General features: G+C 45.4%; 1 protein-coding gene across 1 annotated transcript in view; it reads left to right on the top strand.

Moving 5' to 3' along the window:
• Positions 1–12,380, top strand: part of LOC145357428 (eosinophil peroxidase-like) — a 40,363-nt gene that overhangs the window by 15,038 nt on the left and 12,945 nt on the right. Inside the window, exons 7-9 of the mRNA XM_080210756.1 lie at positions 1,732–2,086; positions 8,632–8,792; positions 11,200–11,458. Coding sequence (XP_080066882.1) covers positions 1,732–2,086; positions 8,632–8,792; positions 11,200–11,458 — 775 coding nt within the window. The remainder of the gene's footprint in view (positions 1–1,731; positions 2,087–8,631; positions 8,793–11,199; positions 11,459–12,380) is intronic.

Here is a 12,380-nt window from a genome sequence, read left to right as displayed (position 1 = left end):
ATGGATCCTCCTTTCTTTCTCTCTGAAGCTGCAGGTGTGAGAAGACCCCTTTGAAGTCCTCTGGCAGATAGGAGGAGTTAGTTTCAAGGGGGGGTGGAATTTCCTTTTCCGCAGTTGCTCACTCAGCCCCCTTATTTTAACATAGCATTTATTTCAATTCTCTGGGCCTTCAAAGAAAGTTCAAAGACTTTGAAATCCCATCAAACCCTTTGAAAAGCCTTGTTTCCATTCAATTTCAGTCCAGTCCTTTTAACTCTCCTTTGATTGGCAGCTTCATGGGCTTTTAGACATTTGTTGATCATTCCCTTCACAGTTGAACACATCTTAATTACCTGTCCCACAGGCCTTCCGCTCTCCCCATTGTTCCCAACAATGTTTATAGGAAGGACAATCTGAGAGAACGTAGCTGCTTTGAAGTTGTCTGCAGTTGTGTGTGCAGCTGGGGGGGCAGGTTGAGGGGAGCGGTAGGGGGGGAGGGGGCCGAAGGGGGCATTGTGTCACCCTTCTGCTTGTGTGGTGTGGTGGAGGTGGGGGGGGTGACCCATTGGGGGAAGATGCTCCTCTTTGCTGAGAGGTTGTGAGTGCTCCTCTGGGGGAGGGGGTTCATCATTTCCAATGTGGGGTGGGTGGGGGGGGGTCCTTGCTATGAATTTAAAAAGGGTGCTCCGATCTCTGAAGAACTGGTAGGGGTGTTTCCCACTCTGCATAAAAACTTAAACGGTTAAGGTGGGTAAATCCACATCACAGCTGCTGCTACCCCCAGTGTGAAACAATCTGGTTTCAAGCTGACTTGGGTCATTTGTGAACTTAGTCATTTTTTGGGAAAATTCTGCCCCGCTAGTGCTATAAATAAGTTATTTCAAGTTAATGTAACTTACCTTTTCTTTGGTTCCAATATCTTGAGCTGTCTTTGATTTGCATACCTTATCACAGGTAAATATTATTTGGATGTTTTTCCCAAATGATTGATTTGTTTAAAAAGAAAGCATTTTTTTGTTATCTGTGCACAGTTCATATTTGCTACATTATTTCACATTCATACAAATCAAGCCACTATACCTTTGCCCATTCGCTTCATTTATTCAGAAAAATTGGAATACTATTCACCTACCTTACACCAGTTATCAAAGTTAAAGTTAAAGTTTATTGATTACTGTCCCACGTAGGCTTACATTAACATTGCAATGAAGTTACTGTGAAAATCCCATTTGACAAAGGGTCATCTGAACTCAAAACATCAGCTCTTTTCTCTCCCGACAGATCTGCCAGACCTGCTGAGATTTTCCAGTGTTTTCTCTTTTGGTGAAAATCCCCCAGTCACCACAATCTGGCACCTGTCTGGATACACAGAGGGAGAATTTAGCATGGCCCATGCACTTAACCAGCACATCTTTTGGACTGTGGGAGGAAACTGGAGCACTCGGAGGAAACCCAGGCATGGAAGAGAACATGCAGACTCCGCACAGACAGTGACCCAAGCTGGGAATCAAACCCAGGTCCCTGGCGCTGTGAGGCAGCAGTGCTAACCACTGTGCCACCATGCCACCCCTGGCCATGTACTTGGTGTCCTGAGCAGATGAACACTGACTGGAAGCCAACTCCTCCATGTCATTTATCATATCAACAGCAGAACTCTGAAAAATCCCCTGTGGAATTCCCCCAGTCACTGACTCCAGACAGTTGCTTCCACTGCTTATCACATCTAAAAGTGTTCCTGATCTCTCCTGACAGATACCTCGAGGGGACACCAGGATCAAGGATAGGAAAAAATGTTTGCCTTTCTTCCGATCTGCTCCGGCCTGTGGAAGTGGTGAACTGGGCTCGTTGTTCGGAGATGTAACCACCCGTCAGCAGATCAATGCCCTGACCTCTTTCATTGATGTTAATGAAGTCTACGGCAGCTCAGATTGTGCAGGCAACAAACTCAGGAATCTCACCAATGAGCTCGGCCAGTTGGCTGTCAATGAGGAATTCTTTGACAATGGACAAGAATATTTACCATTTAACAGCATTTCAAGTAACCTCCGTGGAGGGATGGGGAAAGCCTGTGTCACAGGTCAAAATTCAACTCCATTTTTTCTAGCTGGTGAGTAAAGTTTAGATCCAGAGATCCTGTCCCGTGCTGCCTTCATACTCGGTTAAAGTCCAACCGGTTTATTTGGAATTACAACTTTTCGGAGCACTGCTCCTTCCGGCATCTTCTCCACATCGTGACCTTCATACCCAGCATTCCTTTCACATGTACAGCTCCAACCCTGCGATTGTTTAACACACATTACAGGATTTAAATTGAAAGCTGTGAGGGGAAATTGTGTTGCAATTGATGCTATTGAGTTTGGAAGATGTCCAGAGACAAGCATAATTAAAATATTAAGTAACAAATAACTAAAGCTTTCACAGTTAAAATAAAGACAACTGGGAAAATGGCCAACTAGTGTGAGCAAAGCAGTTGCTGGTCAAAAACGGCAACACCTCATTGCAGCCTGTTCCTGTTCCCCATGCAGTCACTGCCAGTTCCTTCAGTGGACAGTCCAGATGAAAGCCAATGTGTAATATTGGTCACTGGAGAATTGAGGAGAATTGTTTGATAGAGCAGACGCAGCACAGTTTCGTTAAGGGGAAGTCGTGTCTGACGAATTTATTGGAGTTCTATGAGGATGTGTCTAGGGCGGTGGATAGAGGAGAGCCGGTGGATGTGGTGTTTCTTGATTTTCAGAAGGCGTTTGATAAGATGCCTCACAAGAGGTTATTACAGAAGGTCAGGGGGCATGGAGTTGGGGGTAGGGTGTTAGCGTGGATAGGGGATTGGCTGTCAAATAGGAGGCAGAGAGTGGGGGTCAACGGGTGCTATTCGGATTGGCGGTTGGTGACTAGTGGAGTGCCCCAGGGGTCGGTGCTGGGGCCTCAGCTATTCACCATTTATATAGATGATCTGGAGGAGGGAACCAAGTGTATGGTGTTGAAATTTGCTGATGACACCAAGATTGGTGGAACGGCAAATTGTGCGGAGGGTGTGGAAAGTCTGCATAAGGATCTAGATAGGCTGGGCGAATGGGCCAGGAACTGGCAAATGGAATTTAATGTTGGCAAGTGTGAAGTTGTCCACTTTGGTAGGAATAATGGTAGGAAGGACTATTACTTACATGGCGAAAAACTGCAGCATGCGACGGTGCAGAGGGACCTCGGGGTCCTTGTGCATGAGTCGCAAAAACCCATCCTGCAGGTGCAGCAGGTGGTCAGGAAGGCAAATGGGATGCTGGCCTTCATAGCGAGGGGGATTGAATATAAAAGTAGGGAGGTCTTGCTGCAGCTGTACAGGGCACTGGTGAGGCCGCAGCTGGAGTACTGTGTGCAGTTCTGGTCGCCGCACTTACGCAAGGATATTTTGGCCTTGGAGGGAGTGCAGAGGAGGTTTACTAGGCTGATACCGGAGTTGAGGGGGTTGAACTATGAGGAGAGGCTGAATAAACTAGGCTTGTACTCGTTAGAGTTTAGAAGAATGAGGGGAGATCTCATTGAGACATATAAGATGATGAATGGGATGGATAGGATAGAGGTGGAGAGGCTCTTCCCTCTCAGAGAGGACAGTAAGACTTGAGGGCACAGCCTCAAGATAAAGGGGGGGCGGTTTAGAACGGAGTTGAGGAGGAACTTCTTCACTCAAAGGGTGGTGAATCTCTGGAATTCTCTGCCTGTTGACGTGGTGGAGGCTGCCTCACTAAATATTTTTAAGACGCGGGTTGATGGGTTCTTGATAAGAGAGGGGATTAAGGGTTATGGGGAGAGGGCGGGAATGTGGAACTGAGACACGACAGATCAGCCACGATCTTATTGAATGGCGGGGCAGGCTCGAGGGGCTAGATGGCCTACTCCTGCTCCTATTTCTTATGTTCTTATGAATGCCAAGTCTGTTGAAAATTTGAGTTAGCAATGGCGACATGTGCTTTGGCACATTGCACCCATTGGTTGGGCCAGTGTTCTCGGTGAGGCCACGTAGACAAAGCTGGGGTTTCAGATAAAATTTTGGGAGAAGCATGAAGTTTATAAGATGGCCCAGCCTGCTGTTGGCAAAGGTGTACCCATACCCACTGTCACAAGAATGAAAGAAAATAACATTTCATTTCCAGATATGATTGACAGTTAATTGTTTGACACCAGGAGTATTGAGGGGTTCCTCTTCAAAATAATATGTCCACCTGACAGGGGTGGACTCAGGTTAAAAACTCATCTGAAAGATACTGGCAGTGAAACATCGGTTCAGTGCAACACTGCATGTCAGCTTTCCCTCAGTGCAGCATTGCAGTGTTAGCTTTCCCTCAGTGCAGCATTGCAATGTTAGCATTCTCTCAGTGCAGCATTGCAGTGTTAGCATTCCCTCAGTGCAGCATTGCAGTGTTAGCATTCCCTCAGTGCAGCATTGCCATGTTAGCATTCCCTCAGTGCAGCATTGCAGCGTTAGCATTCCCTCAGTGCAGCATTGCAATGTTAGCATTCCCTCAGGGCAGCATTGCAATGTTAGCATTCCCTCAGTGCAGCATTGCAATGTTAGCATTCCCTCAGTGCAGCATTGCAGTGTTAGCATTCCCTCAGTGCAGCATTGCCATGTTAGCATTCCCTCAGTGCAGCATTGCCATGTTAGCATTCCCTCAGTGCAGCATTGCAATGTTAGCATTCCCTCAGTGCAGCATTGCAGTGTTAGCATTCCCTCAGTGCAGCATGCAGTGTTAGCATTCCCTCAGTGCAGCATTGCCATGTTAGCATTCCCTCAGTGCAGCATTGCAATGTTAGCATTCCCTCAGTGCAGCATTGCAATGTTAGCATTCCCTCAGTGCAGCATTGCAGTGTTAGCATTCCCTCAGGGCAGCATTGCAATGTTAGCATTCCCTCAGTGCAGCATGCAGTGTTAGCATTCCCTCAGTGCAGCATTGCAGTGTTAGCATTCCCTCAGTGCAGTATTGCAATGTTAGCATTCCCTCAGTGCAGCATTGCAGTGTTAGCATTCCCTCAGTGCAGCATTGCAGTGTTAGCATTCCCTCAGTGCAGCTTTGCAGTGTTAGCATTCTCTCAGTGCAGCATTGCAGTGTTAGCATTCCCTCAGTGCAGCATTGCCATGTTAGCATTCCCTCAGCGCAGCACTGCAATGTTAGCATTCCCTCAGTGCAGCATTGCAGTGTTAGCATTCCCTCAGTGCAGCATTGCCATGTTAGCATTCCCTCAGTGCAGCATTGCAATGTTAGCATTCCCTCAGTGCAGCATTGCAATGTTAGCATTCCCTCAGTGCAGTATTGCAATGTTAGCATTCCCTCAGTGCAGCATTGCAGTGTTAGCATTCCCTCAGTGCAGCATTGCAGTGTTAGCATTCCCTCAGTGCAGCATTGCCATGTTAGCATTCCCTCAGTGCAGCATTGCAGTGTTAGCATTCCCTCAGTGCAGCATTGCAGTGTTAGCATTCCCTCAGTGCAGCATTGCAGTGTTAGCATTCCCTCAGTGCAGCATTGCAGTGTTAGCATTCTCTCAGTGCAGCATTGCAGTGTTAGCATTCCCTCAGTGCAGCATTGCCATGTTAGCATTCCCTCAGTGCAGCATTGCAATGTTAGCATTCTCTCAGTGCAGCATTGCAGTGTTAGCATTCCCTCAGTGCAGCATTGCAGTGTTAGCATTCCCTCAGTGCAGCATTGCAGTGTTAGCATTCCCTCAGTGCAGCATTGCAGTGTTAGCATTCTCTCAGTGCAGCATTGCAGTGTTAGCATTCCCTCAGTGCAGCATTGCCATGTTAGCATTCCCTCAGTGCAGCATTGCAATGTTAGCATTCCCTCAGTGCAGCATTGCAGTGTTAGCATTCCCTCAGTGCAGCATTGCAGTGTTAGCATTCCCTCAGTGCAGCATTGCAGTGTTAGCATTCCCTCAGTGCAGCATTGCAATGTTAGCATTCCCTCAGTGCAGCATTGCAGTGTTAGCATTCCCTCAGTGCAGCATTGCAATGTTAGCATTCCCTCAGTGCAGCATTGCAATGTTAGCATTCCCTCAGTGCAGCATTGCCATGTTAGCATTCCCTCAGTGCAGCATTGCCCTGTTAGCATTCCCTCAGTGCAGCATTGCCATGTTAGCATTCCCTCAGTGCAGCATTGCCATGTTAGCATTCCCTCAGTGCAGCATTGCAATGTTAGCATTCCCTCAGTGCAGCATTGCCATGTTAGCATTCTCTCAGTGCAGCATTGCAGTGTTAGCATTCCCTCAGTGCAGCATTGCAATGTTAGCATTCTCTCAGTGCAGCATTGCAGTGTTAGCATTCCCTCAGTGCAGCATTGCCATGTTAGCATTCCCTCAGTGCAGCATTGCAGTGTTAGCATTCCCTCAGTGCAGCATTGCCATGTTAGCATTCCCTCAGTGCAGCATTGCAGTGTTAGCATTCCCTCAGTGCAGCATTGCAATGTTAGCATTCCCTCAGTGCAGCATTGCCATGTTAGCATTCTCTCAGTGCAGCATTGCAGTGTTAGCATTCTCTCAGTGCAGCATTGCCATGTTAGCATTCCCTCAGTGCAGCATTGCAATGTTAGCATTCCCTCAGTGCAGCATTGCCATGTTAGCATTCCCTCAGTGCAGCATTGCCATGTTAGCATTCTCTCAGTGCAGCATTGCAGTGTTAGCATTCCCTCAGTGCAGCATTGCAATGTTAGCATTCCCTCAGTCCAGCATTGCCATGTTAGCATTCCCTCAGTGCAGCTTTGCAATGTTAGCATTCCCTCAGTGCAGCATTGCAATGTTAGCATTCCCTCAGTGCAGCATTGCAATGTTAGCATTCCCTCAGTGCAGCATTGCAATGTTAGCATTCCCTCAGTGCAGCATTGCAATGTTAGCATTCCCTCAGTGCAGTATTGCAACGTTAGCATTCCCTCAGTGCAGCATTACAATGTTAGCATTCCTTCAGTGCAGCATTGCAATGTTAGCATTCCCTCAGTGCAGCATTGCAGTGTTAGCATTCCCTCAGTGCAGCATTACAATGTTAGCATTCCTTCAGTGCAGCATTGCAATGTTAGCATTCCCTCAGTGCAGCATTGCAATGTTAGCATTCCCTCAGTGCAGCATTACAATGTTAGCATTCCTTCAGTGCAGCATTGCAATGTTAGCATTCCCTCAGTGCAGCATTGCAATGTTAGCATTCCCTCAGTGCAGCATTGCAATGTTAGCATTCCCTCAGTGCAGTATTGCAATGTTAGCATTCCCTCAGTGCAGCATTACAATGTTATCATTCCTTCAGTGCAGCATTGCAATGTTAGCATTCCCTCAGTGCAGCATTGCAGTGTTAGCATTCCCTCAGTGCAGCATTGCAGTGTTAGCATTCCCTCAGTGCAGCATTGCAGTGTTAGCATTCCCTCAGTGCAGCATTACAATGTTAGCATTCCTTCAGTGCAGCATTGCAATGTTAGCATTCCCTCAGTGCAGCATTGCCATATTAGCATTCCCTCAGTGCAGCATTGCAATGTTAGCATTCCCTCAGCGCAGCTTTGCAGTGTTAGCATTCCCTCAGTGCAGCATTGCAATGTTAGCATTCCCTCAGTGCAGCATTGCCATGTTAGCATTCCCTCAGTGCAGCATTGCAATGTTAACATTCCCTCAGTGCAGCATTGCAGTGTTAGCATTCCCTCAGTGCAGCATTGCAATGTTAGCATTCCCTCAGTGCAGCATTGCAGTGTTAGCATTCCCTCAGTGCAGCATTGCAGTGTTAGCATTCCCTCAGTGCAGCATTGCAATGTTAGCATTCCCTCAGTGCAGCATTGCAGTGTTAGCATTCCCTCAGTGCAGCATTGCAGTGTTAGCATTCCCTCAGTGCAGCATTGCAGTGTTAGCATTCCCTCAGTGCAGCATTGCAATGTTAGCATTCCCTCAGTGCAGCATTGCAGTGTTAGCATTCTCTCAGTGCAGCATTGCAGTGTTAGCATTCCCTCAGTGCAGCATTGCCATGTTAGCATTCCCTCAGTGCAGCATTGCAGTGTTAGCATTCTCTCAGTGCAGCATTGCAGTGTTAGCATTCCCTCAGTGCAGCATTGCAGTGTTAGCATTCTCTCAGTGCAGCATTGCAGTGTTAGCATTCCCTCAGTGCAGCATTGCAGTGTTAGCATTCCCTCAGTGCAGCATTGCAGTTTAGTCTAGATTGCTCAGGAGTGAAGCTTAATGTTCGATTCCGCAATGAATGTGCTGTCCCAGGGATCTAAGTTACACAGTGACTCCATTCTTAGTCTTAGCTTGAAGTCAGTTGTGGCTTTCATTCATACAGATCATGAGTTGAAGTCTTATTCCAGAAATTGGAGCACATAATTCCAGGTAACAGTTTTTGCAGTACTGATGGGAAGCTGCACTGTCTGATGTGTCATTTGCAGATAAAAAAGTTAATCAAATTCTCCTCCATCATTCAGCTGGACAGAAATGATGTTGCAGCACTATTTTGAAGAAGGCACTCTGTCTGGCCAATCCTCCTGCGTTGTGAAGTTACTGAGAGCCCTCACCGTTCTATCCCAGAGCATCCTTTAATCCATGCTCGGATACTTGTTCTATTCACTATTGTTTATTTTCGCTTTCACTGAGATTATAGAAATAATACTTACAGAATTGACACTAGTTGTCTCATTCCAGGTGATGTGCGTGTGAATGAACACCTGAGCCTTTTAGGATTCCACACACTATTTCTACGGGAACACAACTGGGTGGCGAAGGAACTGAAAATACTGAACCCTCATTGGAGTGGAGATACAATTTACCTGGAGTCAAGGAAAATTTTGGGAGCCTTTCAACAGGTAATGAGAAGAAGTTGTGGATTTTCGCGAAGTTGGGGAGAATCCCACAGCCTTTATAATGCGGCATGGAGCTGATTCCAGGATTCCCGGCACCCCTTGTGTCCCCAGTTTTCACCTGTGTGGGATGCAGATGCACTCTGATGCAGACAGCGAGCCCACATCCTGCACTCCCAACCTGGCCAGTTCCATGACAGCAGACAGATAGTCCTCCCTGATTTTCATGGGGTTGGTCCAGATAATCAAGGCCTCAAGTTTCCTGGCCCTCAGAGGTGTTGTGTACCAGAGTCTGGATGAGGGAACCTTTTGTTGTTGTTATTGTTAGCCTATCTTCACTCCCATACTGTTTTCAACTCTTCGGGGAACACCATTGGGAAAATGGTGAAAGGTTGGCTGAGCTGATTATCAGCCCATTGACCCACGTTGAAAGCCCTAGCTCAAACCCTGAGATCCTGGTCCAGTGGTGGGAACACTACTACAGTACCACAAGGTCTCTTGGAAAACCTTTGAAAGGAACATTTGAGAGGTCTTACCTATGCCCCTTTTGCCAATCTATGCAAAATGAGTAGAAGCAATATCATCGCAGATGTGACACAGTCAAGCTTCAGCTAATAGAACACAGTGAAGCAAGCTGACCCAGTCTCCACTAAACAAGCAACAAAATGAGTGGGAGCCCCTTAGCACCCATTTTGGAAGCAATTATGAATTAGGACAACCTGACCAAGTTCAGCAAATTTATAAGAGGCAGAAAACTTTATTAGTTTTGGAAAATAGGCCAGAGAACCAGGATCAATTTTAGCATCAGGTCACTGCCTGTGTGGAGTTTGCACTTTCTCCCCATACCTGTGTGAGTTTCGTCTGGATGCTCCTGCACCGGAGCATCTCACAGTCCAAAGATGTGTAGGATAGATGGATTGGCCATGCTTAATTGCCTCTTAGTGTCCCAAGATATGTAGGTTAGACATATTAGACATGGTAAATGTGCAAGGTTACAGGGATAGGGTGGAGGTGGAAACCTAGGTGGGATGTTCTCTTGGAGAGTCGGTACAGATATGATGGGCCAGCTGACCTCTTTAAGCACTATCGAGATTTGATGATTCCATGTTCCATCCAACCACCCACCCCTTAGCTTCTCATGTTCTTCTTGCCAACCTAAATCCTCCATCCACTATCCATAGCCCCACTTTTCTTGCTTGCCAATCCAAGGCACATCTATGCCCATTAACACGCCATTGATTAAAACCATTGAACCCTATAGTTACAATAGCATGTGCAGAGAAACTTCTTTAAAGCAATTCATTCTTTAAATATTCCTTTTACTACAGCCCTATAAAAGCATCAATCGTCCAGGTTTTATAAAGTATCAGGAGCAGAAACTGTAAGCATTTGAAACCTTTTTATCTTGAGAAAGTAAACATTACACGAGTGGCAGAATAGAGAAGAGAGAAAGAGCTGTCAATCAAGCAATGTTTACTCTCAAGTGCAACTGTTTCAACAGAGTAATTGACGTCTGAGCTTTTAGCCAAGAATATGAAGCATAAGATATATGGTATCCATGGCTTTATCAATTGGGGCATAAAACATAGAAGCAAGGAAGTTATGTTAAACATATAAAAGCATTTGTTTATCCCCATTTGGAGGATTGTGTCCAGTTCAAGGCTCCTCACTTTAGGAAGGATATGAAAATATTAGACAGAATGCAGAAAAGGTTCAAAAGAATGGTTTGTGTTACATAGAGAGATGGAAGAAGTTGGGACTGTTCTCTTTAGAGAAGAAAAGGTTGAGAGGAGATTTAATAGAGATATTCAAAACCATGAGGGATCTAGACAGAGTAGACAGGGAGAAGCTGTTCCCATTGGTGGAAGGATCAAGAAGCAGAGGATACAAGTTAAAGGTAATTGGCAGAAAAGCAATGGGACCAGGAGGGAAACCCTTTTCACACGGTGAATGGTCAGGATCTGGAATGCATTGTCAGACTGTGCGGCAGAGACCGTTTCAATCAAGGAATTCAGGAGGAAAGTGGATTAATATCTGAAAAGGAAAAATGCACAGGGCTCTGGGGAAAAGGCAGGGGAGTGCTTTAGGGTCCTTCAGAGGGTCAGCAGATACACAACAGGCCAAATGGCCTCCCTCTGTGCTGTGACCATTCTATGATTCCATGATTAAGTAGGTCCTCTGAATCCAATTATTACTTTCCTGAACTTTATTCATCAAAGTCCCAAGCTGAAAGGGCTGCACTCACTTCTAAACCGCAACAGAAACAGGAACCTTGAATCTCTCTTGCTGTGCCAGACCAGTAATGCACAGAACTGATCAGATCACATTTCTAACACAAGACTTACTAATCCCTTCTGAGTTGATTATTGTTAAATCAAACCACACTCAATAGTGACTTTTCTCACTGCCACAGATAATACACTACAGAGATTTTGTTCCACTGGTTATCGGGAATAGGGCAATGCAGAAATATCTCCCAGCTTATGAAGGCTATAATGAATCTGTAGATCCCAGTATTTCCAACGTTTTCTCGACGGCAGCTTTCCGTTTCGGACATCTCACCATTCAGCCAAAGATCTTCCGCCTTGATGAAAACTATCAGGAACACCCTCAATTCAAAAGCCTTGACCTGCATCTGGCTTTCTTCACTCCCTGGAGACTGATCAAGGAAGGTAGGTTAAACAAACAGTAATATTACTTGTTATAATCCAGGTAAGAAACTACAAGGCGTTTTATGAAATCAGCCTAGACTATAAGTTTTGCAGGGGTGAGCATATGATAGTTCATTCCAGATATGATTCAAGTGACCCACTAAGGAGATTTTATCAAACAAAATTTATTTGTGAATACAGTTGAATAATAATAAGAAAAATCAGCAATAACTTTTACCAATTACAAAATCACAACTGGAATATTCTTTAAACCTTAACAGCTATGCTTACTGTTGCAAACCAAACAACACCTACAATTATGCACCCCATTCTAGGCTTAGCACAGAAAGCAAGTTCATACACTGCTGGATCTTGCAACTTTCCAACCCTGCTGTGGATTACCCCTTTGGATGCTGAATTGAAAATGATGAGGCCTTCTCAGTCCTGGAACCTTTTTGCACACCTTGAGATACAGAGATACTGCTTTCCTCTAGCTTCTAGCCCCACAGGTGGCAGAACTTTCACTCCAGAGAGAGGCAGAAAACACTGTTTTCAGTCTGCAGTCCCAACAGCTTCTGCCAAAGTGAAATTAAACCTTTGGATTTCTCCTGCGTAAAAAAAAACTGTACCAAGGTACTACCTAACCTATCAATCATTTTTCATCCAACAATTCAAAAAGGATCATAAAACTCCATAACACTGCATTAGACCAAAATAAAAAAAGTGTTAGTGCAGACTTGATGGGCTGAATGGCCTCCTTCTGCACTGTAGGGATTCTATGATGATTTCATATTCTACTTTCTGATGCCTTTTGAAGTACTATATTGAATTGTATTACCCAGAATTTCTGTACACAGTATCCCTGTCTACTGAAGTAACCTCAGTGAAAGATTGATGAACCTTTTGGAGAAATATTGTGAATGGCTAAAAAGTGGCCAATTAT

The sequence above is a fragment of the Carcharhinus amblyrhynchos genome, chromosome 23, assembly GCF_965287045.1.
Source record: "Carcharhinus amblyrhynchos chromosome 23, sCarAmb.v2.hapA, whole genome shotgun sequence".
Taxonomy (NCBI): Eukaryota; Metazoa; Chordata; class Chondrichthyes; order Carcharhiniformes; family Carcharhinidae; genus Carcharhinus; species Carcharhinus amblyrhynchos.
This window is presented reverse-complemented; position numbering and strand designations above follow the sequence as displayed.